This window comes from Vigna angularis, chromosome 1 (assembly GCF_016808095.1).
Source record: "Vigna angularis cultivar LongXiaoDou No.4 chromosome 1, ASM1680809v1, whole genome shotgun sequence".
NCBI classification, from domain to species: domain Eukaryota; kingdom Viridiplantae; phylum Streptophyta; class Magnoliopsida; order Fabales; family Fabaceae; genus Vigna; species Vigna angularis.
In genome coordinates this window covers 3,623,253-3,647,881 of record NC_068970.1, presented here as the reverse complement: position 1 = coordinate 3,647,881, position 24,629 = coordinate 3,623,253, and the positions used below count along the sequence as shown (strand labels likewise).

The 24,629-nt window shown below is 33.8% G+C and overlaps 2 protein-coding genes and 3 non-coding genes across 6 annotated transcripts; 1 reads left to right on the top strand and 4 right to left on the bottom strand.

Annotated features, from left to right (window-relative positions):
• Window positions 1-335: 335 nt before the first annotated feature.
• LOC108334506 (pleiotropic drug resistance protein 3) lies at window positions 336-11,137 on the top strand. 2 transcript variants are annotated; one of them, XM_017570389.2, is made up of 24 exons: window positions 336-752; window positions 1,123-1,246; window positions 1,391-1,476; window positions 1,629-1,713; window positions 4,099-4,258; window positions 4,345-4,421; window positions 4,934-4,987; window positions 5,080-5,170; window positions 5,275-5,576; window positions 5,659-5,943; window positions 6,034-6,347; window positions 6,547-6,707; window positions 6,786-6,889; window positions 7,167-7,317; window positions 7,417-7,554; window positions 7,671-7,744; window positions 7,834-8,166; window positions 8,260-8,550; window positions 8,888-8,971; window positions 9,069-9,202; window positions 9,446-9,673; window positions 9,799-9,970; window positions 10,158-10,412; window positions 10,816-11,137. In XM_017570389.2, exons 1-24 carry the CDS (start codon window positions 364-366, stop codon window positions 11,080-11,082), a joined length of 4,359 nt encoding a protein of 1,452 aa, XP_017425878.1. In that variant the 5' UTR covers window positions 336-363; the 3' UTR covers window positions 11,083-11,137. The 2 variants fall into 2 exon arrangements, with proteins under 2 accessions (XP_017425878.1, XP_052727732.1); XM_052871772.1 differs by lacking the exons at window positions 336-752; window positions 1,123-1,246; window positions 1,391-1,476; window positions 1,629-1,713 and adding an exon at window positions 2,584-2,872.
• On the bottom strand, window positions 2,513-2,708 carry LOC128195150 (U2 spliceosomal RNA). Its single transcript, XR_008246722.1, has one exon. It is a non-coding gene; the product is annotated as a U2 spliceosomal RNA (small nuclear RNA).
• LOC128195090 (U2 spliceosomal RNA) lies at window positions 3,426-3,620 on the bottom strand. Its single transcript, XR_008246663.1, has one exon. It is a non-coding gene; the product is annotated as a U2 spliceosomal RNA (small nuclear RNA).
• Window positions 11,138-11,633: 496 nt separating the features above from the next.
• On the bottom strand, window positions 11,634-11,829 carry LOC128195139 (U2 spliceosomal RNA). The gene has a single exon (XR_008246711.1). It is a non-coding gene; the product is annotated as a U2 spliceosomal RNA (small nuclear RNA).
• A 1,167-nt stretch (window positions 11,830-12,996) lies between these two features.
• Window positions 12,997-22,472, bottom strand: LOC108331649 (pleiotropic drug resistance protein 3). Its single transcript, XM_017566503.2, has 24 exons — window positions 21,747-22,472; window positions 21,233-21,356; window positions 20,991-21,076; window positions 20,544-20,628; window positions 20,104-20,263; window positions 19,928-20,004; window positions 19,798-19,851; window positions 19,599-19,689; window positions 19,047-19,348; window positions 18,617-18,898; window positions 18,214-18,527; window positions 17,962-18,122; window positions 17,775-17,878; window positions 17,529-17,682; window positions 17,304-17,438; window positions 17,135-17,208; window positions 16,713-17,045; window positions 16,328-16,618; window positions 15,979-16,062; window positions 15,652-15,785; window positions 15,269-15,496; window positions 14,573-14,744; window positions 14,227-14,481; window positions 12,997-13,715 (listed from the first exon to the last, which is right to left on the bottom strand). Exons 1-24 carry the CDS (start codon window positions 22,100-22,102, stop codon window positions 13,446-13,448), a joined length of 4,326 nt encoding a protein of 1,441 aa, XP_017421992.1. The 5' UTR covers window positions 22,103-22,472; the 3' UTR covers window positions 12,997-13,445.
• Between the last annotated feature and the right edge of the window lie 2,157 nt (window positions 22,473-24,629).

The window sequence follows — 24,629 nt, the reverse complement described above, 5'->3', positions numbered from 1 at the left end:
ACAAAATGAAGTGGTAAATGAATGAATCATGCCACTCTGATATATCCTTGCGTGTCTTCATTAAATTTTGACCATGCATATCTTTCTGTTTCTTAGTAAAATATTTCAATCATTTCTAGGCATGGACTTTGGTGATTAATTAATGTATCTGTGAAAGCTCAGTTACATTGATAATGTAAAAAAATATGGGTTTACAGTTGTAATTTTCATGTGATACCAGCTTCTTCAATTGTCATTAGCACAAGACAATACATGACATAATGCATTACGTCAGCAACTGCCACTGTCAAGCTTATCAAAGCAGCAGAGAGATTTCTATATAATGTTCAGAAGTGGAGAATATGCCTTTGAGCTGCATCTGAGATGGCACAACTAGTAGGTGCAGATGAGATAGAGTCTCTAAGAATTGAGTTGGCTGAGATAGGAAGGAGCATAAGGTCCTCATTTAGAAGCCATGCCTCTAGTTTTCAGAGCATTTCAAGCATAAATCCTGTTGAACAAGATGATAATGAGGAGACAGAAGGGTTACAATGGGCTGAACTTCAGAGGTTACCAACCTGTGAGAGAATTACTTCAGCTTTGTTTGATGTTTATGATGGCATGGAAACATATGAGAAAAGTAAAGGGAAGCAGGTTGTTGATGTCACCAGGCTTGGAGCTCAAGAACGGCACATGTTCATAGAAAAGCTTATTAAGCACATTGAAAATGATAATCTTCTACTGCTGCAGAAACTCAGGAAAAGAATTGACAAGTAACTAGTTCTTCTAGATTCTCTCTTATGGCGTGTTATTTTGAACTGTTTCACTTTATTAATCATTTTATAGGTCAACTAAAATTTTATTTATCACTGTGTCTATGGAGAAATCAACAATAGAAAACTAGCTAGTGCAACAGAAAAAGACAAGTTTAATAATATAGCGGTATAAGAAAACCATCCTTTTTCATTTATATAGCAGAATATTGCTTGGTATGGAAATTTCATGTGTTCTGGTGTTAATTATGCTGTCTTTGGAGTGATGTCCACTAAATCTCAAAATTCTAAACACCCACTTAAAATTATGATCTATCAAGTAAGTAAGTGGAAAGATGTTTAATAAAGTTTACTATTTTTGACTGTGTAGAGTTGGTATTAAGCTGCCCACAGTGGAAGTGAGGTATCACAATCTGTGTGTAGAAGCTGAGTGTAGGATAGTTAAAGGCAAACCCATACCTACGCTGTGGAATACCCTGAAAGAGTTTATCTTTGTAAGTATTCTTAAATGAATGAATTGCAAGCAACTTCTCTTACAACATTGATATTTTAATACACACTCTGATCTTTTATTTTTGCTCACTACCTAAGAGACTTTCTCCCCTCCTCTTGTTTCTCTCTTCCTTTTTCTCTTTAAGGACACCACTAAATTATCAGTTCTGAATTCTCAAGATTTGAAGATAAGCATCATCAAACATGTCAGTGGCATTATTAAGCCGAGAAGGTAATTTGCAAAAGTTTTACAATGTTATTACGTGATTCTTTATTTAATTATTCATTGAATTTGATATTAGTATATATATTAGTATATTCAGTATGGTGTAAAAACATGAGTAAAACTACAACGATTTGTTATTTTTTTTTTTTTTGTTGCAGGATGACCTTATTGCTTGGTCCACCAGCAAGTGGTAAAACAACTTTATTGTTGGCATTGGCAGGAAAATTAAGTCATTCTCTCAAGGTTCTGACTTTTCTTAATAAATTTAAATCAAACTTGTGTCAATAGAAAATTGGTACCACAAATTTATATACTTCACTTAAAGAAAAAACTTTAAAGTCCATGTGCACATTTCAAATATAAAACTAAAGTTTCTGTCCATTTAATGTCACAGACAATTTAAATGAACAGAGATATTTATATTAACACAGATTAAAATCCGAAATTTAGTATAATATAACATACACATACAATTTATCAAAACAACAGAGATTAAGATCAGAATTTCCATAATAATTATAGGGTGTGCCTGCTCAAGCTATAGTGCTAGACTTGCGGTCTCCAGTAGCAAGCTACTGTTTTGAGATCATCCCTTCAAAAAATTAATTTAATATGGTGTGGGTTAATAAGAAAATATCTTAAAATATATTAATTTAATATGGTGTGGGTTAATAAGAAAATATCTTAAAATATAGTGGCCATTATAATGTAATGGCCATTATGATATCAAGAATAAGAAAATATTACAATACTATGCAGATATTTTAAAATTAGACAGAACAAAATCTACTTCAAATAAATTACCATCCCAGAATTAAACAACAAAATGCTCCAATTCATATCAAATTTATTATTAGCAACATAAGCTACTGCAAAGAAACCTCCCTTTAGTTTCAGAAAACATTTGCCCATTTTGTAAGATTATTATGGGTTTTCACCATGCCATTATATCTGCTTACTAGAAGACACCAAAATTTATAAGATCCTAAACAAAATTAAATGTTAATCTTCAATATAAAAATAATAAAAATGTGACTACAGTAGAGGGTGTGCCAGGCTCAAGCAATAGTGCAACGCTAGAACGACACATGAGAACCCCAATAGCAAGCTACTGACGTGGGACCTACCCTTCAAAAAATTAATTTAATATCGTGTGGACCATTGGCCCACATATCAGATATTAAACTGATAAGAACAGATACTACACTTGATCTTAGCCAAAAGGCCGAGAAAGGTATGAGTATTCTAGACTAACTATTCCGTTTTTATAACAAAATCTCCAGTGATTGTTATCTCTCTTAAGCGATATGGGACTTACGAATGCTGATCCAAATGACCTTGTCCTGTGGGAAGAGCTAAATTTGAAGTTTGTTTCTGATTAACACTGCTGACTTTGAAAATGGTAAACATGGAACAACTGAGGGATTGAAAGTGGACATTATTTCCCAAGGGATCAGAGAAACAAGAATTTCACTTTTCCAGAAACCAGTTAAATCTTCCAATTCATTTTTAATGAAAACATGGACACACTCCTCCTAATCTAAATTTTACTCTTTTTTGGATTACTGTCCTTTTTTTCATGAGCTAAAAGATGAAGCCCTCCCATCAAGCATTCATGCATTAAGACAGAATCAACTCAATATTTGTATTTAGTTTATTTGAAAAACGTTATACCAAAATTTTGAACGAAAAAAATTACAATTCATATTAACATAAAAATGTATCAGAAAAGGTATAGTACTAAAGTCTATATTGAAATTCAATGAACGATAAATCTTACAAGCCCATGATGACATTTTGAATATAAAACATTAAATGTATTAAAAAAATCATAGAATTCTTATACAATTCACAATAATATAAAGATAAAATACTACTTATAGAGTATGCCTGCTCAAGTCAAAATCATAGAATTAATATACAATTCACAATATTGTAAAGATTAAATACTACTTATAGGGTGTGCCTGCTCAAGCTTTAGTGCAAGATTTGAGCGACAAATGAAATCCTCAGTAGCAAGCTACTGTACTGAAATCTCCCCTTCAAAAAATTAATTTAATATCGTGTGGACCATTGGCCCACATATCAGATATTAAACTGATAAGAACAGATACTACACTTGATCTTAGCCAAAAGGCCGAGAAAGGTATGAGTTTTCAATACTAGCTATTCCTTCTTTATAATAAAATCCATAGTGATTGTTATCTCTCTTCAGCAATAAGGGACTTACGAATGGTCACTCAAATGACCTTGTTATGGGGGAAGAGCTAAATTTGAAGTTTGTTTCTGATAACACTTCTGACTTTGAAAATGGTAAACAAAGAACAACTGAGGGATTGAAAGTGGACATTATCCAAGGGACCACAGAAACAAGAATTTCACTTCTCCAGAAACCAGTTAAATCTTCCAATTCATTTTTAATGAAAACATGGACACACTCCTAATCCAAATTTTACTCTTTTTATTTTGGATTACTGTCCTTTTTTATTCATATGAGCTAAAGATGAATCCATCCCATCAAGCATTCATGCATTAAGACAGAATGAACTCAATATTTGTATTTAGTTTATTTGAAAAATGATTAAAGTTAAAATGAGTCTTCTCCATAATTGTTGTGGTGCACCATAGGTTCAAGGGGACATTTCTTACAATGGACACATACTAGAAGAGTTCATCCCTCAGAAATCATCAGCATATGTAAGCCAATATGATTTGCATATTCCAGAGATGACTGTGAGGGAAACAATTGATTTCTCAGCACGTTGTCAAGGTGTAGGAAGCCGAGCAGGTTGGTATACTTAAAGTTACAAAAATACATAAATTTCATAAATTGATCTTAGAGATGAGTGATGGCTTTTGGTCCATGTATGAAAGAACTCCTAATGGAAGTCAGTAGAAGGGAGAAAGACGCAGGAATAGTTCCTGATCCTGATTTAGATGCATATATGAAGGTACTTCTCATCCCATTTTCTTTGTCCACTTTCAAGTTTTGTTCAAGTTTCTCTATGTTTAACAAAAATATCGTAACAACAAATAAAGCTTAACTTTTTTCCAATAGTTCATTAAAAATACAGCTTTCGCTGTTTCTTCACTTGGTATAATAATATCATGACAAAATAATAAATTATTCTGCTGTACTTTAATCATCCATTACAAGTTTTTCTAGGGCTGAGTAAGGTCAAAGTTAAAATTTTAAGACTTTGCATGCTTTAGTTTTCAAAAAGTTATGATTGTTTTCTTAACCCAATTTCACTCTTCTGAACCTGAATTTCAGTACGATAACTGTCTATTGTTTTCAGACAAAGTGAGGTCAGAAGAACTTGCAATAATTAATTATGTTTATAATGATTTGTAGGATAACTGGTTCATTACTTTGTAATTTCAATATAGTCATTGAAAAGTCTTCATGCTAATCTGTTGTCTAAGTGTTGATTACTATTACCTAGCACTGTTTCTGGTACAGGCAACATCAATTAACGGACTGGAGAGTAGCCTTCAGACAGACTATATTTTAAAGGTGGTCTATTCATTTTCTCCACGAAGCAAGAGTTCATTATCTCTACCAAATACTGTTCATTTATTGTTTATTGACTACTACATCACATGCAGATACTTGGTCTTGATATATGTGCTGATACATTAGTAGGAGATCCAATAAGAAGAGGTATATCTGGTGGTCAAAAGAAAAGGTTAACTACAGGTATTGTTAGTACACTGCCTAATAGCAGCTTATCAAATTTATATAATTTTAGAGCAGTAGTTGATATACGAGGTGACTGCTCCTGATTCTGGAATGTTATACAGGAGAGATGATTGTTGGACCAACAAAAGCACTATTTATGGATGAAATATCCAATGGTTTAGACAGTTCCACTACTTTCCAGATTATCTCTTGTATTCAGCATCTAGTGCATATCACAGATGCCACTGCATTAATTTCACTCCTTCAACCAGCACCAGAGACCTTTGATCTCTTTGACGATGTTATCTTAATGGCAGAAGGAAAAATTGTGTACCACGGTCCACGGGATTGCATACTTGAGTTCTTTGAGGAATGTGGCTTTAAATGTCCTCAAAGAAAAGGCACTGCTGACTTTCTTCAGGAAGTATGTGCAGCCTAGCTGAATACCTCCGTTTCTAACATGATATTTTTAGAATTTGATAATGTGAAATACTTGTAAAATTCAGGTTATCTCGAAGAAAGATCAAGCACGGTATTGGACTAGCACAGAAAAACCTTACAGTTATGTTTCGATTGACCGGTTCATTGAGAAATTTAAGGATAGCCCATTAGGTAAAAAGTTGGAGGAGGAGCTCTTGAAGCCGTTTGATAAGTCTCAGAGCCACAACAATGATGCCCTTGTATCTAAAAAGTTCTCATTATCAAAATGGGAATTATTTAAGGCTTGCATCATGAGGGAAATTCTTCTAATGAAAAGAAACTCGTTCGTCTATGTATTCAAGTCAACACAGGTACTCTATAGGTTTTTCTTTTCACTTTCATGCCTTTCTATCATGATAACTATACCGAACTTTCTCAAGTTGCATTATTTATCCATGCAGCTTGTCATCGTTGCATTTGTAGCAATGACTGTTTTCATTCGAACACGAATGGCTGTTGATGTGGTCCATGGGAATTATTTCATGGGTTCGTTGTTTTATTCACTCGTCATTCTTCTGGTTGATGGATTTCCAGAACTATCTATGACAGTATCAAGACTTGCAGTTATTTACAAGCAAAAAGAGTTGTGCTTTTTTCCTGCGTGGGCTTATACAATACCATCTGCTGTTTTAAAGATTCCACTTTCATTGTTGGAATCTTTTATTTGGACATCCCTTTCTTATTACGTCATTGGTTACAGCCCCGAGATTGGAAGGTTAGTCCTTGATGGGATTTATATGGTCTAGTTGAAAGTACTACATTTGAAGATGCCTTTGTCTCCAGAATTTAACACAACATGATTTGTTTTAACAATGATTCTTTGAGAATCTATATTCGTGTTGTTTCTTTACCCGAAAACTGTTTCGTAATCTCAGTCATACTAACCAAGTTTTGACTTTAACTTTTCTCTTCAGATTCTTTCGCCAGTTCCTTCTCTTGTTTGTCATACACATGACTTCGGTATCCATGTTTCGATTTATTGCCTCAATTTTTCAGACTGTGGTTGCTTCTGTGACATTTGGTACTGTGGCCATAGTAATTGTTTTACTATTTGGTGGCTTCATCATTCCAAAGCGTAAGAATCAAGAACTGGTTTACTTTTTTAACACGCAATTTTGTTCAGAAAATAACTTTAGCTGCTTTTCCATTGTAGCATATATGCCGTCTTGGTTGCGATGGGGATTTTGGGTTTCTCCTGTGTCGTATGGAGAGATAGGCTTAACTGTGAATGAATTTCTTGCTCCTAGGTGGGAAAAGGTAATCGTGTATATCTCCTTTTGTGCTTCAAAGAATATACATTGCATGCAACTAAATGCAGTGGCTTCGCTACTCTTTTCTTTTTTATTGATGAGATGGATTGACCAGTTAACTTCATTTGGTCACAAGTATTCAAAAGGCTCAAATTAAGATATTTTCACTTCTGCTTTCGTGAAATTTTGTCATTAGCTGAGAGTACCCAATTATGTGAAGGCCTGCTTGGTGCAATTATAAAATTCCTCATCTAATCATTTTGGTTCCTTTGATCTATTTGAAGATGTCTGCAAATAGCACAATGGGTCAGCAAGTACTTGATAACCGGGGGCTAAACTTTGATGGTTACTTTTATTGGATATCAATTGCTGCCTTAATTGGATTCACAGTGCTGTTCAATGTAGGTTTTACCTTGATGCTGACTTTCTTGAATTGTAAGTTCACTTTGCATTGTTTACTTGGACATTTCATGTGGTGAATAATAATGCCCTTAGACCTTTATTGTAACCTTCACTTTGGCATTGCTCCATTAGCTCCTGCGAGATCTCGAACACTTATATCTTCTGAGAAGCATCCAGAGTTACAGGAACAGCAAGAAAACAACAGTAGCATTGGTGCAGACAAGAAACATGTTGCTTCTCTGATTGAAAATACTGTAGAAACCAGAACACGTGAGCACCTTTCTTCTTCATGCCCCCCCTTATTACTTTGTTTCAGCTAAACAGATAACATACCAGTGAAACTTTATATTGTGATTTACATTCCTTCTTTCCGTACTTTTCATCAGGAGGATTGGTTCTACCTTTCCAGCCACTGGCAGTAGCATTTCATGATGTCCAATACTATGTTGATACTCCTTTGGTAACTTGAATGAATTAAATTATTGCTAGTTCTTGAGTATGAAGTTACATGCATGGACGTAGTTGGAAATCATGTCATATTGAATGCAGGAAATGAGAAATAGAGGTTTTACTGAGAGAAGGCTTCAGCTCCTTTCTGACATCACAGGTTCATTTAGACCTGGCATACTAACAGCGCTGATGGGAGTGAGCGGAGCAGGGAAAACAACTTTGATGGATGTCCTGTGTGGAAGAAAGACTGGTGGTATTATAGAAGGAGAGATTAGAATTGGTGGCTACCCTAAGGTTCAGGAAACATTTGCCAGAGTATCAGGTTACTGTGAACAAAATGACATACATTCTCCAAACATAACAGTAGAGGAATCTGTGGTTTTTTCTGCTTGGCTACGGCTTCCTTCTCAGATTGATGCCAAAACTAAAGCTGTATGGCTCTCCTCTCAGTGTAGCATTGTTATTTTCAAATTTTGAGCTTGTTCACTGGGATTCATTTTTTTATGGCTTCTTTCTGTTTTTCAGGAATTTGTGAATGAAGTCATTCATACTATTGAGCTGGATGGGGTCAAAGATTCTTTAGTAGGCATGCCAAATATTAGTGGTTTATCCACTGAACAAAGAAAAAGGCTGACGATAGCCATTGAACTTGTTGCTAATCCTTCAATTATATTTATGGATGAACCAACTACAGGTCTAGATGCAAGGGCAGCTGCAGTTGTAATGAGAGCAGTGAAGAATGTAGTTGGAACAGGAAGAACTGTCGCATGCACAATTCACCAGCCAAGTATTGATATATTTGAGGCATTTGATGAGGTAACCTCAATCACTTAACATAGATTGGGGATTTATAATGAACCAAGATGTTATGACAGACCCTTTGAGCCTGTTTATCCAATTTCTCTATCTCACTATTCCACTAAAGAGGTTAAATAATAAGCACTTTTCCGTGTTTTTAAGTTGCAAAATCTAGTTTTTGTGCACCATCTTAGAAAGACCCTTGATACTTATTCATATTATCTTCGTCATAATTAGATAAAGATTCTAAAACTAATTAACTCAGCAAATGCCTGATGCTTATCCTACTGTTGAATCTCTTTAAGGACACTGCACAACTAAACTAATTAAAGTTCTTTTCACGTAATCCTTTAAGCTTATTCTCATGAAAGCTGGAGGGCGTTTAATCTATGCTGGTCCACTCGGGAAGCATTCGAGTAGAGTCATTGAATACTTTGAGGTCAGTTTCTTACATCATGCACAACTTCATTTCTTTTTCATCACCAATGTTCGATTGCAAAATCTTGGTTTGCATTCTTGCATCTTTTGTTATAAAGAGAATACCGGGAGTGCAAAAGATTAAAGACAACTACAACCCATCAACATGGATGCTAGAGGTTACTTCAAGATCAGCAGAATCTGAACTCGGAGTAGATTTTGCCCAAATTTATAGGGAATCAGCCTTATATGAGTAAGAAATCGCAGAACTTAATTTATGTATCACTTCTTGAAAGAATTATTTGTTTACAGTTTCTAGCACAAACTTAGCTAGTACTATATACTAATTTTCTCCAGTTTCTGGTCCTATATAGTATTTCTATTATCCCAATCTCGAAGCAAATCTTTTTCATCTTAAAAGTGGAAATAAAGCAAGCAAAATAGTATTTATAATATGCATGTGATCTTTACATGATATTAATTCAACTGAGTGCAGACAGAACAAAGAGTTGGTTGAGCAATTAAGCACACCACCACCAGACTCCAGAGATTTGTATTTTCCATCTCATTTTCCACAAAATGGTTGGGAACAGTTCAAAGCATGTTTGTGGAAACAACATTTGTCCTATTGGAGAAGTCCTTCATACAACTTGACTCGCATCATTTTTGTGACTGCCATGTCTCTTCTGTTTGGAATACTGTTCTGGAAGAAAGGAAAGAAAATGTTAGTAGTCAAAATTTTACTCTACATTGAAAAAATGAAATATTTAAAATGCATTTTCCTAATGCATTTAAATAAGCTGCATTTTAAAAAGGACTGAATAATTTTCCTTTTTGTTTATGTCACAGAAATAGCCAACAAGATTTGTTCAATGTATTTGGTGCAATGTACTCTGCTGTACTTTTCTTTGGGATAAATAACTGCTCATCAGTTTTGCCCTATGTGGCCACAGAGCGCAGTGTTCTGTACCGTGAAAAATATGCTGGAATGTACTCTCCCTGGGCCTATTCTTTTGCACAGGTTTAGTTCTCTTCAAAACACTCCTTTTCAAATATTTTCATTCATTAAGAAAATAAAGTAACTCTTATTAATATGATATCTTCACCACAATTGCAGCATACCAAATATTGCATCAATTTACTCAATGTTTATGTTTTCGTGACACTTCCAATAACTTCAGGGTAACTTTAATTTATTTCTTTTGCAGGTCCTAATTGAGGTTCCCTATCTAGTCATTCAAGCTGTTGTATATGTGATAATCACATATCCTATGTTGGGCTATGATTGGTCTGCTTATAAAGTATTTTGGTCACTCTACAGTATGTTCTGCAATTTGTTATACTTCAATTATCTAGGGATGCTCCTTGTTTCATTGACACCAAATGTTCAGTTGGCTTCTATTGTGGCTTCATCTTCCTACACCATGCTCAATTTATTTTGTGGGTACTTTGTACCACGACCTGTAAGTTTCGTATAATGTTATTTTAGTTTTATATTTGCATCTATGGAAAATACACATTTTTTAGTTTTGCTAGTAAAGGACTCAGTACCTTTGAAGAAATTAAATATATTATTTAATACACTAAACAAATTTTTTCACTTTTGACCAAAGAAATTTCAGTAGTATAATATCTTCAAGTTCAACACTGTGGTGTAGAGTTAATTTAACTTTTTATCAAATGTTCAAGTTCCAAATTCCTTAGTATGGAGAAGAAACGTTTGAGTATAGAGAAGAAAATAGGAGTTGTTGGATCATAAAATCTATACTGATTTGATTGTTTACCTTTATCTCCCATCATAATGAAATGTATCTTTTCTTCATACTGCTTGAAATGTATACTAAAGGACAGTATTCTTCAATGCAGCAAATTCCCAAGTGGTGGATTTGGATGTATTATTTATGCCCTGTGTCTTGGACATTGAATGGGATGCTTACTTCACAGTATGGAGATGCAGACAAAGAAATATCAGCCTTTGAAGAAAATAAAAGAATTGTCCAATTTTTGGAAGATTATTATGGGTTTCACCATGATTTTCTTAGTGTAATTGGTGTGGTTTTAATTGTCTTCCCTATTTCAATTGCCATTTTATTTGCATATTGTATTGGAAAACTCAATTTCCAAAAGAGATAAAATGTAGTGCCCATTATGATATCAAGAATAAGAAAATATTGCAATATTATGCAGATATCTTAAAATCAGACAATACAAAAATCTACTTCACATAAATTACCATCCCAGAATTAAACAATAAAATGCTCCAATTCATATCAAATTTATTATTAGCAACATAATTGTTGGAAGTATAGAAAGCTATAGTGCAAAACTTGAGCTACACTTGAGATCTCCAGTAGCAAGTTACTGCAAAGAAACCTCCCTTTAAGACCGAGAAAGGTATGAGTTTCACACGTAATTTCTGTTTATTTTATAATAGCCATTCTTAGTGCAGTTGATGTGGTTCTAATTGTCTTTCCTATTTCAATTGTCATTTTATTTGCTTACTGTATTGGAAAACTCAATTTCACAAATACCCTAAAATCACAATATCATACAAATAATCATTAAATCTACTATGAAGACTAATAACCTGTATTAAAAATCAGCAGACACATGAAAATTAAAAAGAGATCAAAATTCATAAAACCAACAACGAACAAAATGTTGACTTAAAATTAGACTACATTAGAGGGTGTGCCAGGCTCAAGCTATAGTGCAACGCTAGAGCGACACATGAGAACCCCAGTAGCAAGCTACTGAAGCGGGAACTCCCCTTCAAAAAATTAATTTAATATCATGTGGACCATTGGCCCACATATCAGATATTAAACTGATAAGAACAGATACTACACTTGATCTTAGCCAAAAGGCCGAGAAAGGTATGAGTTTTTAAGGCAATACGTGCTAAGTTTATAAGAACAGCTCTAGTGATGGTTATCAATCTTCAGCGATGTGGGACTTAGTTATATTTAACAATTCTATAGCCCACACCTAAGTTTGAAGTCTGTTTGTGTATAACACTGATATCCAACATTTTAATTCAGCACACTATGACAGTACCATTTTCTTCTTTGTTCTCCTATTATTCTGTCAATTTTTCTAGAATATCCAAAATGTTAATTTTTAAATAATCTCTGAAATTTCTTTAATTAGGACTCAATTTTGTATATTCCTGTGATAGCTTAAGAGGGATGATATTAGAAAAAAATTTAATTTACCTTGTTACTTTATTGCAATATTCACCTGTCCAACGAGCTTAATATTATTATAAAAAATCATGTGTGCTTGTTTTAGGCCCTGTTTTTTTGAGTGGATTTGAGGGGATTTGAGAGTGATGAGACATACAGGTAGAGACGAGACAAACAAACATGGACAAACTTATTTTAGGGCGCAATAATAGTTTTATACTTCTTCCTATCTATCTAATACAAACAAAACATTTAAAAAAACTTAGTCATATTATTTAATTATAGTAATTTTATTTAAAAATAAGTATTTTTAAAACTATTTTTCTTTGAAACTTTACATAAAAAAAAATAAAGGAGAGCTATTGAAATAAAATCTTGTTTAATAAATGACTTTTTAAATATAGTTTCACTGAATAAAGTTAAATTTGTTTATAATTGACACGCACTAAAAACGTAATTTTTTAATATTCAAGAGAGGAGGAAGCATAAGTTATGGTTTCTCTTCACGTTTGCAGTTTTTCACTCTTAGTAGGATGTGTCTTCATAAAAACTAGTGTCTCGGTTTCAGTTCCAATAATATATATGGATTATTGATTTTTTAAGTTTTTCTTTCTACTGAATCTTTATCAAAAGAATATTTCCTCTCTCGCCTTAATATTTTTATCCATATAAAATTATAATTGTTTTTATATAAGTTCTCTTGTATTAAAAGATTCTCATTTTAATCTATACTTATTAAAAAATTAATTTGCTACCTAATTTTTGCTAGTAAGGTCATCACTCCATGTTGACTTGGCATCCATAATTAAAGTGGAAACAAAACTTAACAGGGATGTAAATAACAATAAAAGTTAAGGGGAAGTAAAATGAAATAAATCTATATAGATTTTATAGATACAAAAAGTTTTCTAAGTCCTCAATTTTCTACTAATTAAAAAGGGTCATTTTAACTTGTACAACTTGAATATTCTTTATTACTACATAACTAGCTTTTCTTGAAAAAATATGCTCCATAAACCTATATCACTTTCACTTGTTGTCATGTGTTTCTAAGCCCCTGGTAGAAAGGTTCAATATAGAACTTTTCACCATTCTTCGTTTTCCTACACTTTCTGCAGGGATCTACAGAACCAACATTAAACTATAAAAACAAATAAAACAAATTTGAACGTTACATGGTACACATGAGAATATCTTTGCTGTAGACATCTTGCTAATCTATGTGACCACATGTTTCTATATTTCTATACATGTAAATTGAAGCCACCACACTGCAGAAGAACCAAATATGTATCTGTGTCTTCATCTGTCTTATCTCTTTTGGTAATTCATTTTCTTTATGAAATAGGCAAACAGAGAAGCATAAACAATTGGGTAAGCAATGAGCACCACAGCCACAATGCTTAATCTGTCATGCCGAAAACCATAGTAATCTCGTAGAAAGGAACCAACTGATTGGCTCTTCCCAAAGACGGTTACCTTCTTCTCATCCAAATCTCCATATTGTGAAGTTAGGAGGCCATTCAAGGACCAAGCAGTAGGACAAATCCAGTAGCACCAAACCCACCATTTAGGAATTTTCTGCACATTAAGAAACATGGTTAATATCTAAGGCTTGAAAGCATCTTGTACTTATTGGCATGTACTGTGGACATTCAGCTCCCCCAGTCAAATGCATGAATTAAGTTACTGATATAATTCAGAGATGCAGTTATTGATATAAAGAAAAAATTCACTTTTAAAAGGAAGCATTTTGTCTGGGATTGGATTACTCAGAAACGTGGATCCAAGTTCCCTCAAAATTATTTTGGATGCAAATATAATTAAGGTACAAATTCAAGCCCTTGTAATGCTATAAACGCTAAATTATTGTTGTTGAATATTATGAAAAATTATGTATAAGATTAATCTCCATTGTATTGAATATAAACATAGATACTATGCTTATAATAGAAGAGATATGGATTAAGTCTAAAATACAAATAAAGAATAAATAACAAGCTAACTAAATAAAAAAGATAAAGATAAAATATTTAATAATCTAATATATCTAAAAATTATAAAGAAAAATTGATAGATACAAAAGACTTACCGGTCCTGGCATGAGGTATCCAGAAAACAGATTGAATATGGTGTAGATTGCAGTTGACAAAACAGAAGCTATGTCTAGATTGGCGCTCATCGACATTACCATCATTCCAAGATATACAAAGTACAAAAATGTACAGAATGTGGTATAAAAGTACCAAAACACTTTCTGAACTGACCAATGGAAACCAATCATTGGATATGTGATAGCCACATATAAAATTGATTGCACTAAGATATATGGTATTTCAATAGCCACCTACATTAAGAAAAGAATATTACTGATTTGATAACATCTATTTTTCCTACCAAATAAGTACCACTTAAATTTCTTTGATGCAACTACAAACCTGTGCAAATGAATAAGCAGTGGAAGAATACATGCCAGCAAATTTTTCTCGGTATAAGACAGCACGCTCAGTAGCCACATATGGTAGAATTGTTGAGCAGTAATTTATTCCCAAGAATATTACAGCAATATACATGGATCCAAGTACGTTGAACAAATCCTGCTGATTGTTTCTTTAACAACAGAAGAAGTGTATGTCAGAACATTCATCCTTACAATTTCAAGTTTAGCACTACACTAGAATCATGCAAACACTAAAGCTTTCCACATCATAAATTTCACAGTTTAAGAATGTCTTCTGTTGATTGCGCCTAGTATGATTTGACATAAACATATATATTGTTTTATACTTTCGTAAAAGACACACTATTCAGGAAACTTGGTTGAGTAATTCTCTTGTTCCTCTATGTGGTTATCAGAATGAAGGTGCTGAAAGTACTAGTTTATGGATTTCAACTTCTCTCTGCTGACAGAACTTATCAAAAGTAGAAGAACCTCCAATATGTTACTCTAATAATCTCCTTTCAACTTTAGTCCATATGTTGAAGGCAAATGAAGTGTAAGGATAAAATGTTCTGTCTCCACTATCTGGAGTTTGAGGTTGTGGAGATTCCTTTAACATACATATTTCTTTTTGCAGATAAAACAAATGAATTTATTTTCAGGGCAAATTAGAAGTATATGAAAACAAACTTACATTTCATTCCCTTTCTGCCAAAATACTGCTCCAAATATTATTGCACAAACAATCATGAATATAAATCGTGTTAAGTTGTACTCAGGACTTCTCCAATAGGACAAGTGTTGCTTCCATAGGCATGCCATGAACTGTCCCAAGCTATTTTGTGGGAAACGAGTTGAGAAGTGTAAGTCTCTGGAACCTGGTGCTGGTTCACTTAACACTCTCACCACTTCAAGGGTATCCCTAGAAACAGAAACAGTAATTCAAATTTTCGGATGAGTAATCTTTGAAATTTATGATCATTACTATTACAACTGAAAACAGTTATGGCACGTAAGTTCTGAAAAGCAAAAGTTTGAAAAAATTGTAAAATGAGTAGCAGCTGATTGGATGCTCACTGGTAAAGATGTGACTCCTTATATATTTGAGCAAAATCTATTTTAAGTTCTGCTTCTACAGATGCAGAGGTAGCTTCCAACATCCAGGTTGCAGGATTATAATTGTCCATGATCTTTGGCACCCCAGGTATATTCTGATTGACAGTGAAATTATTTGGTTACAAATTTTAACAGTTTAAATGAAGGAGAGGCAAAGGTACACACTACCCCAGTGGGCAGTTTTAATTTAGTCACTAACATATTTGAGACTATTGCAAGAAAATAAGATGATCATTGATCCGTCCAGAATCTAAAATGCTATCTACTTTGCTGTTGGTTTGAGCATACCTGAAAATATTCAATCAATCTACTTGAATGATGGCCTAGCATTCCACTATAAATAATCTGTCCTCCAGATTTCATTAGAATCAACTGCATGAAAAATAACTCATTTTTAGTTGCTGGCCTGTATATTATCTTTGTCAAATATGACAGAGAAGGTAAGATCACCCATTTTATTTCTATTTGCAAAGGGGAAATCAAATTTTGCTTCATGCCACTTACTTCCAATTCTAGAAGCAAGAAATCAACATATTTACTAAATCACCTAGAGAGATGTACACTGACTTATTTGTATGGTTTTACACTACAGTAAATATACCATCTTGCTTTGACAACAGAATGCACTTTGGACTACCTCATCAAAAGTCTCAAATATGTCGATGCTTGGTTGGTGTATAGTGCAAACAGTGGTTCTGCCTGTGGCAACTACATTCTTCACTGCACGCATAACAACTGCAGCTGCTCGAGCATCCAAGCCAGATGTAGGTTCATCCATAAATATTATTGATGGATTGGAAACAAGCTCCACTGCAATGGTTAGTCTTTTGCGTTGCTCAGTAGATAAGCCACTTTGGCCAGGTATGCCGACTAAGCAATCCTTTACATTGTCAAGTTCAATTGTTTCGAGGACTTCTTGAACAAATTTCTGTTTAGTTGATATACATAGAATTTATAAAGTTATGAAATGCATCTGTTATCTAGGAAAAAAAGCCATGGTGCAAGTCATAAGGACACCATACCCCTTTTGTGGTTGAATCAATTTCTGATGGCAACCGCAACCAAGCTGAGTATTTGACAGATTCTTCAATGGTTATATATGGAGAGTGAATGTCATTCTGCTCACAGTAACCTGAAACTCTTTCAAATGTCTTTTGCACTTTAGGGTATCCTGCAATTCTTATTTCTCCTTCAATGATACCTCCAGTTTTTCTTCCGGAAAGAACATCCATCAGAGTTGTCTTCCCTGCTCCACTGACCCCCATCAGTGCAGTGAGAACTCCTGGCCTAAAAGCTCCAGTGATATCACGGAGCAATTGTAGCCTTTTCTCTTCGGAACCATGTTTTTTCATCTCCTGCTCAGAATGGCAAAGTTAAAAAATCTTAATTGACAACATAGTCAACAGCATGAAATCCTGGCAAACGAGATAGGTATGCTTATTACCGGAGGAACATCGACAAAATATTGGACATCCTTAAATGATATTGTTAATGGCTCAAAGGGAAGGACCATTTTTCCTGCATGATCAAACATGTAAAAGAAGCCAAAATTCTATTTTTTTCGAAAGAAAGAACCCTTGTTTGAGATAATATATCATGGAAGCTTTATTCACCTGTGCTTTGATTTCCCCTTGGTGTGTGGCTAATATCAACAGTAACTGACTTCAGTTCCACACCATCGCCTTTTTCTTGTTCCTTTTGTTGAGAGAGCCTCGTTTTTGAGACTAAAGTTCGAGACATCTTAGGCTCTGAATACATTTCCCATGTAGTCAATGGATTGAACAAAAAACAAGTAACTGTTTTATTCTTTTCCTTGTATTAACAAAGATAAGACTTACGTTTTATGTACGTTAATGCCAAGACAAATCCAAAATCAAACAGTATGGTTAAACCAAGTAGGGCTCCAACTGATATCCAATAGAAGTTGCTGTCAAAGTCTAAACCGTGACTACGAAGAACCTCCTTCCCTACAGTGATATTTCCCTCTTGGATCTGCAAATAAAAAAAAAAAAGTAATTTATATATACATACACTTATTATAGTGACCTATCATGAAGCTGAATAATAATTATCTTAGAAGATACCTTTTGCCAGCGAGGAGCATGAAATTCATTTAGTGTTATTCCAATTTCCCCATATGACATTGGAGAAAGCCAAAACCCCCACCTCAACCACCGTGGTAGTGATGCTGCAGTGAATAAACTCTATAAGAAATGAGAAACTTTCAAATTCGTACAACAACCCATAGATGGAGACTATAAAACTGCTTACACCGAGGAAGAATAAAGCCTCCAAACAAAAACATCAATACTAGGACCAAGGAACCAACAGTTGTAGCTGCAACATCAGTTTTGAAAACTGAAGCAAGGAAACGACACATGGAGGTGGACGACATATGCAAAGTAACAAGCAAAAGAAACTGGCGGAGGAACCTGATCACATAAGATAGAGATAAGCAAAAGTTGCAAAGTAAAAGAAAAGCATGGTATTTTGCGTATGCATGAAATCAAACAAAGTACTTACCTTGTTATTTCAGGGCTGTAGCCTATAACATAATATGTCATTGATGTCCAAACAATGGAATCAAGTACTGAAAATGGAATCTTTAGAATGGCAGAGGGAAGGCAGTAAGCCCAAGCTGGATAGAGATAGAATTCCGTCTGCTTATCAACAACAGGGAGTCTAGCAATTGTCATGATCAATTCTGCAACTCCATTAGTCATGAGGCGGACAAGGGTATAGTACAATGAACCCAATAAGTAATTTGCACCTATCAAGTCCACAGCCCTCTGAGTGCGTAAGAAGACTGTCATTGTTATGATTGCTGTGATTGTAAGCTGCAAAATGTGAAAGGGAAACAAGTAAGATCAAAGTAACTAATTGAAGCATTCAGGTGTCACTTAGCTGAGTTCAATTTGATACTGACCTGTGCAGTTTTAAACACATAGATAAATGAATTTCGTTTCATGAGGAGAATCTCCCTTTTCATACAAGCTTTGAACAAATCCCATTTTCCCAGAGAGTACTTGCTAAATGATAAAGCCTTTTTATGGGATTCAGATTTATCGTTTGGCTGTGAGAGCTCATCATTTAACATTCTTCCCCAATAACTTGATATGAATATTTGAGCGAACTCATCCACTGAAATATATCTGTAAGGAATATCTGTACGGTACCAGTATTGCCTTTGATCCTTCTTAGAGATTACCTGTAGATAGTTGAATTTATCACTTGTGAGGCTCTGATAAAGTGGATTAAACAAGAAGAAAAATTCACTTGAGCTTTGGCTCGGTGATAGCTGAGTGCTTCTTATGGCACCAAATGAAAAGGGGAGAGGGTGGCATTTGTTATCTCACCTCTTGAAGAAAGTCTGCAACTCCTTTTCTCTCAGGACACCAGAAACCACAATCCTTAAAAAATTGGAGTGCTTGACTGCGGGGGCCGTGGTATACTATTTTACCCTCAGCCATCAGTATAAGATCATCAAACAACTCATAAGTTTCTGGTGCTGGTTGAAGGAGTGAAAGTACTGCAGTTGCATCTGTGATATGCACCAATTGCTGCAGACATGTCACTATTTGAAAGGTTGTGGAACTGTCCAAGCCAGTTGATATTTCATCCATAAAAAGAGCTTTTATAGGGCCCACGATCATCTCTCCTGTCATAGGATTTTGAAAAAACAAAAATAGATGCATTAGGGGGCATAATATGAAGATGAAAACTGCCCAAGCAGAAGGTTCCATTAGCCCTCATTTTATCAGTGTCATTGGCCTGGCAAAGAGGTGAGACATGTCATATATCCTTTAGCCAGGAGGATTTCTTATAGTTAAAAGAAGAATTTTGAGTTCTGAATATTTTTTCAACTATAACAAAGTGACATATAAAACATGATTTATCATTCCAGATACCTGTTGTTAGTCTTTTCTTCTGTCCACCTGAAATGCCTCTATCTAGTGCATCACCTACCAATATGTCAGCACACATATCCAGTCCGAGAATCTGGGATATCATACGTTTGTATTCACATGTCAAAAAGGATAGAAACATCTTAAATGAGCCGTTGAAAAATTATGTACTCGAACTCGGTTCTTCTTGAACAAGAAGTACCTTTAAAACATATTCTGTTTGAAGATTTTCGCTTTGTCCTTCAACTGAAATTGCCTGCAAAAGTCTTGTTATTTTCTCTGTCAAGTGGTTGTTTGGTAATTATGTCATTAATTGTCTATTCTAAAATTACCTTCATATAGGTATCAATATCTGCGTCAGGGATGATTCCTTCTTCTTTTTCCCTCCTGGTGATTTCAGCCACTACATCTGCAATGCAGAGGATATATTATATATGAATGTCTAATGGTAACGTATTAATTACAATTTTGTGGAATAATCTTGGATTGAGCAAGTAAGAAGCATCACCGGCTCTGCTTCCAACTCCCTGACAGCGAGCTGAAAAGTCAATTGTTTCTCTGACAGTCATCTCTGGAACGTGCAGGTCATACTGGCTTATGTAAGCTGATGTTTTTTGAGGAACAAATTCATCTAGCTTGTAACCATTGTAAGTGATTTCTCCAGAAACCTGAATATAAGAAAAAGCAGCAGAATATCATAGGGATTGCAGTATAGAGAAATTCTACTGGCTTTGTTCCTTATATTAGTTTTTGAAAGACTTTTTAGTATTCCATCAAGGATGAAGTAACAGAAATGGCACTGCTACGCACATTCCTTGTTAGTCTATGGTATGCTCAAACATGTTTGATATATGATTATGATTTATGAGAACTCGGATACAAAAAGATACTTGAAATAAATGATATTATCCGATAACTTCAATATGTTAGTGTGTTTAAAATACATACCTTGAGAGACTGCTCTAGTTTTCCAGCCAGTGCCTTTAACAGAGTTGTTTTCCCACAGCCTGGTGGACCAAGAAGAAGAGTAAGCCTGCATATAAAAACATTTTTGAAAACTTAGCAATTTGGCCCCTTTTATTCTAAGCTTTATAATATTTGTGGTCACAATACGATATACATGCTTAATGTACTTGTGAATTTTAAGGGACTGAATTCAGAAAGACAGAAAACATGTGCTTGAGCAAACATTCATGTGCATACTTTTGTCAGTAAATGGCAGAAAAAAACAGGTGTTAAGCAATACACTCTACTATAACTTGAAATTGGTGAGAAACCACTTAAATCGTGAGTTTCACTCCCTATTTTTAGTCTAGATGATCTGAAGTGCATTGTTAGCATTTCTAAGCTACCTGCTATTTGAAAATAACATACGCATATAACATCTTCACTTACCTTGAAGGCTTAACGATGCCACTCACATTATTCAGAATGCTTATCTCTGCTCCTTGAGAATTACACGATATAGTCTTCATGAAACCCTGTTCAAAGGATAAATTTAGCTTATGTTATGATGAACAAATGTAAACATTTATTTGCTTTTCTTTGTTCTTCTTAGCTTCTGTTTCTTAATATTGTTTTGTATATAATTCGGTTTCTTAGTGACCTGATTAGGTTCAAGGAGGAAGCATGCTTACAGAAAGTGAGCTAGAAAAGGAGTTCCATAGAGTTGGGAGTGCCTTCCCTTGAACAACCTCACATTCTGCTCCTACACTCAAGTTCTTGTACTTGATCTCCACAGTAGGTAACTTCACATTGACTCTGAAAACAACCAATATGTCAATTCTTGAAATAAAGTACCAACATCAACTTGCACACCATGTAACTGATCGTGCAAAGTGATCCTAGTAATCAGAAGTATGTCTCTACAAGATCAAAGTGTGAAACTGAAACAAAAGTAACAAGCAAGTAGAATGGGGGGAAACAAAAGGAAGTTTCGAACATCGACTAGAACTTTGAAAATAGGTCAAAAGCTGTCATATTTTGCAATTGGGTCCATACCAAAATCCTCTGTGACCAAAAAGACAAATTTGAAGAATTTGTCCCTTGTAAATACTCCACTTTACCAATTACTCTAACATAATTTTACACTTATTCTGTTTGTGACAACACTGATTACAGCTTGATCAATGAAAGCAAGTGTGAGTATACCTGTCCATCCTTTCTCTTAGTTTCTGCAGCAATTGGAGGTTATCATTCTCAATGTGCTGTATGAGCCTGTCAATGAACAAACGCTTTTCCACTGCTCCAAGCTTGGTAACATCAACCACCCTTTTGCTGCTGCTTCTCCAAGCTCCAAACTTTTCCACTGTTTCTCTGGCCTTGCTGCTTGTACTGTCCTCCTGAGTGATATCAACAAAAGAAGTCTTGATCCTTTTGAAAGTCGGTAGCTTCTCTATGGCAGCCCACTTGGACTGAAGCTCCTTGTCTTCCTCCACAAAAGAATCCGCATCTCTCTCAAAGGTCAGCACATGGCCCTGAGTCCTTCCTCTTGGAGTTAACTCCATTGGAGTTGTGTTGAACTGGGGGCTTTCTGAAGCAGCTACTACTGGAGCTGTTGAACCTCAAGCTCCTCACAATTATGCCAAAAGCTGCCAATGATTGTCACAGGTTGTGGAGGATGCATGGAAGGGAGAAAGAGAAGCTTTCACACAGAAAAACCAGTGTGTCTTTCTCCTTTAAAACTGGGAAAGCATTTGTGAAGAAAAACCTATAGCAGCCACCTCTTCTGTGGTCCCTTGATTGGGAAACAAATCCAATCTGGTCATATGATTGTCAAGGTTCATTCAATTGCAGGAAGAGAGCTGTTTTGTTACATCTACAACACCAAACAATGGTTGTTGTGCTTCTTTTCTTTGGTTCCTCTCTCTTCATTTAGTTATTATATTATAATCCTCTCTATTCATCATTGACCAGCACAGAAAAAGTCCTTGTGGAGATTGATTTTTCCATAAAACCAGTTTTTTAGTTCATATTATAATAACATGTTGTTTTCTTTTATTCAAAGGTAGCAGTCAGTGCAAAAGTGATTACTGCTAACGGTTTTACATTAAACTATCTGCTTCATCCACACTTCTGAGATTTACTACTATTATGTTAAAAAAATTATAACAATTTCATGACATCATAAAACTTTACTTGAAAGAAACAAAAAAACTTAACCTAGTTTAAGCATGGGTGTATTTTAATAAGCTTTTTCAATAAATTAGGAAAAAATAAATAATTATTCTCATAAAATAAAATTAATCTATGCATAAATTTATTTATGAAATTCTCTTATATAACTTTGCAAAAACTAATTTTAATTTATCAAAATCTTATTTTACTTTTTGTTTCATAAAATTGTCTTAAAAATATCCAACAGCTTAACTAATTTTTTACTTTTCTAATGGGCAATGTTTTTCAAACATAAGTACCCACATTTGTCTCTCCCATAAGCACTTTTGTCTTGTTTATTATTAAATATTAAAAGTTAGCTTGAGTATTTTTCAAAGTTCATTGCACTAGCTTATGCTTAGAGGCACACTTGCCTAATTTTTACTAGGGTGGAGCCATGGGTATTCCATAAAGTGGACAAGGAAAGTGCAAGGAAATAACCATACAATTTTCTATTATTAGCATCAAGTTATGACTAGGAAAATATTTTTTTAGAAAAACTAGAGGAGTTTTGGTTCAACAAATGATCAAATTTGAATTAAATTTTATGAAATTGAAGTAAATTTCAGCATGAATTTGTTGAATAACTAATTGTGATGATGATGCATGTGGACTTTCAAAGTTCAATGGCGGCTTATTGAATAAGATATTCTGAAAATGGAGAGCGAGATTGAAGAATTTGTTGGACTAACATAGCATCTGCAATGTGAAAATCACATGCTGTGTGTTCTATCTTCAAATGTTGCTTTGTTGGTGTTACCTGTCATTTTCAAATAAAATAATATATCATGATTTAGTGACTTTTCTTTTTCTAAAAAATATATTATGTTTTAGGGGCACATAAATAAAATCTTTTACAGTGAAATTTTAAATAATTTTTTACTTCATTTATGATTCGCATTGGCCAACACCATAACTAATTCTGACTTTCCAATTATATATCCAATTATTTTATTTGTTTGGGCTTGGTCCGCCACCATTTCTTTTATCGTTTTTTAATAATTGGATCTTAAAATAAGTTTAAACTAACTTCAAATACTTTCCAAAATTATAATTAAAAATAAATAAAATAAACTTAATTTCAAACGGTAAAATACTAAATTAAATAAAAAAATTATTTTGAACATGCCAACAACAAAGTGCGACTCACATAAGTATCTTTTTCTTTAAGCCTCCAGCAGTGGGTGCATGGCCCAACAGTTTCTTTTGGAATTTTCTTATTTTTCTAATCACAACTTGTTGCAGACACAGTCATTGTAATTTAGGATAAAATTTTATTATAGAAAAATTAACAGAATGACGTGAGACTAACAAAATTACATAATATCTTGAATAAAAGTTAATATCTTGAATTTTGAATGGCTTAAGCCTTTATTTAAAAACTTAAATCCATTTTAGGACATATGTATTATTGTTAACTTAAATTAGTTGCAAGATATTTTGGATTTCAACGTGGTTTGATAATTTTTTTATATAATTAAAAATTTAAGTTTATTGAAATTTCTTAAAAGTATACGATAACTTAATTAAAATGTTTGTATATAATATTTTATAAATTAAAATCCCTTATATTTATAATAAATTTTTACTTATATTTATTTTTTATATTCAAAATAAATATTTATATATATATATATATATATATATATATCAGGTTTTTTTACATATTCTTTTGGTTCTGTGAGGTTTTTTAATAAATAATTTTTTTATCTTTGATGTCAGATAAAGGCAAAATAATGTGATGTAACCATTGTGATTCCCATAATCATAAAGAGTAATAACCCTTTTATATATTAGGATTTTCTTTTTAAATTATATGTAACATATATTGAAAATTGATGGAAACTAAATTAGCTATATTTTTATTTTATTTTTATA

What these genes read in the sequence shown, in the direction of transcription:
- LOC108334506 (XM_017570389.2), top strand. Translation starts at nt 364, where the DNA reads ATGGCACAACTAGTAGGTGCAGATGAGATAGAGTCTCTAAGAATTGAG. An exon ending in AGACAGACTATATTTTAAAG is followed by an intron (nt 4,988 to 5,079) that starts GTGGTCTATTCA and finishes CATCACATGCAG; the next exon opens with ATACTTGGTCTTGATATATG. An exon ending in TGGCTTCATCATTCCAAAGC is followed by an intron (nt 6,708 to 6,785) that starts GTAAGAATCAAG and finishes TTTCCATTGTAG; the next exon opens with CATATATGCCGTCTTGGTTG.
- LOC108331649 (XM_017566503.2), bottom strand. Translation starts at nt 22,102, where the DNA reads ATGGAGTTAACTCCAAGAGGAAGGACTCAGGGCCATGTGCTGACCTTT. An exon ending in CTAAGAGAAAGGATGGACAG is followed by an intron (nt 21,357 to 21,746) that starts GTATACTCACAC and finishes GGTTGTTTTCAG; the next exon opens with AGTCAATGTGAAGTTACCTA. An exon ending in AAACAGAATATGTTTTAAAG is followed by an intron (nt 19,690 to 19,797) that starts GTACTTCTTGTT and finishes ATGATATCCCAG; the next exon opens with ATTCTCGGACTGGATATGTG.